Source organism: Bactrocera latifrons, unplaced genomic scaffold (assembly GCF_001853355.1).
Source record: "Bactrocera latifrons isolate USDA-ARS-PBARC rearing strain unplaced genomic scaffold, ASM185335v1 scaffold_46, whole genome shotgun sequence".
Lineage (NCBI taxonomy): Eukaryota > Metazoa > Arthropoda > Insecta > Diptera > Tephritidae > Bactrocera > Bactrocera latifrons.
The window spans coordinates 708084-709108 of record NW_017537112.1 but is presented as its reverse complement, the minus strand read 5'-3'; the positions used below and the strand labels follow the sequence as shown (position 1 = coordinate 709108).

The window sequence follows — 1025 nt, the reverse complement described above, 5'->3', positions numbered from 1 at the left end:
TGTTTTGAAATTGAAAAATCGACTACGAGGTACGCGCTACGAGTCCAAAGGCTATCTTATAATAAATATTTGTGTTAAAATAATTGAAAATGTAATTTTTGGCCAGTCTGGGTCAAATTTAATCAGATGGTGTGTGTCTTACGTTTCATTTCAATACAAGCGGCGTGTTCTTGTGTGGTTTATGGTGATTTTGAATTGTTTTTCACTTTTAGTTGTGCGCTTATGTGCTTGCATGTGTATATGTGAGTGTGTGTGTTAATTTTGTTGTTGATTTTACAATTTTTGGATAATTACTTTTTCTATGCACTGATGGTGATGTTAAGCTATCATCGACAGCATCCTGATGGCGCAAAAAGAAATTATAAAAGCTTCGACGGCGATTCGAGCGAGGCGCTTCCACGAATATGCTACCGCTTTTGTGACACATTGTATTGTTGATGTTGTTGTTATTTGTTGTTGTTGTTGTGAGGTAATTTTATTTTTACGATTTCATGTGTGGCAATTTATGAAGCATAATACAGAATTATGGAAAAATATATAAATGTAAGTGAGACTTTAGTAATTTCTTAGATATTTGCTTAATTTTCATTTGTTTTTGTTTTGTTTTTATCCCATAGATAGAAATGTACGTTTCACTGCTATCGAAAATATTGTAAATTTGCAAATTTTTGACGAAATCTTTCAGTCTTTGCTACAACACGGGACACACTGGGAGTTACTAGATAAATATGCATACGCTTAAGATATAAATATTATAAACTGTATATATTACTAAGCTAGTATATGCATTAAAAATGGAAAACACCTATGATTTATTTGAACTAATAATTTAAAACACTTATAATTTTTATTTGAAAATTTGAGGTTAGGTGTTTTCAATTGGAATCATATATTTTAATGATTTTTTAAAAGAAGGATACAGCAGAAGAATCAAATATATATATACATATATACCTGTCTCTTATACACATCTAGATGTGTATAAGAGACAGGGATGCTGGGTATATAAAAGAGTCCAAACATGA

At 30.6% G+C, this 1025-nt stretch overlaps 1 protein-coding gene across 1 annotated transcript in view; it reads right to left on the bottom strand.

The window, feature by feature from the left end:
- The window catches only part of LOC108973130 (sodium channel protein 60E), a 256070-nt gene that overhangs the window by 6907 nt on the left and 248138 nt on the right, over window positions 1-1025 (bottom strand). Inside the window, 1 exon segment of the mRNA XM_018940165.1 lies at window positions 295-413. Within this exon segment, the coding sequence (XP_018795710.1) occupies window positions 295-413 (119 nt within the window).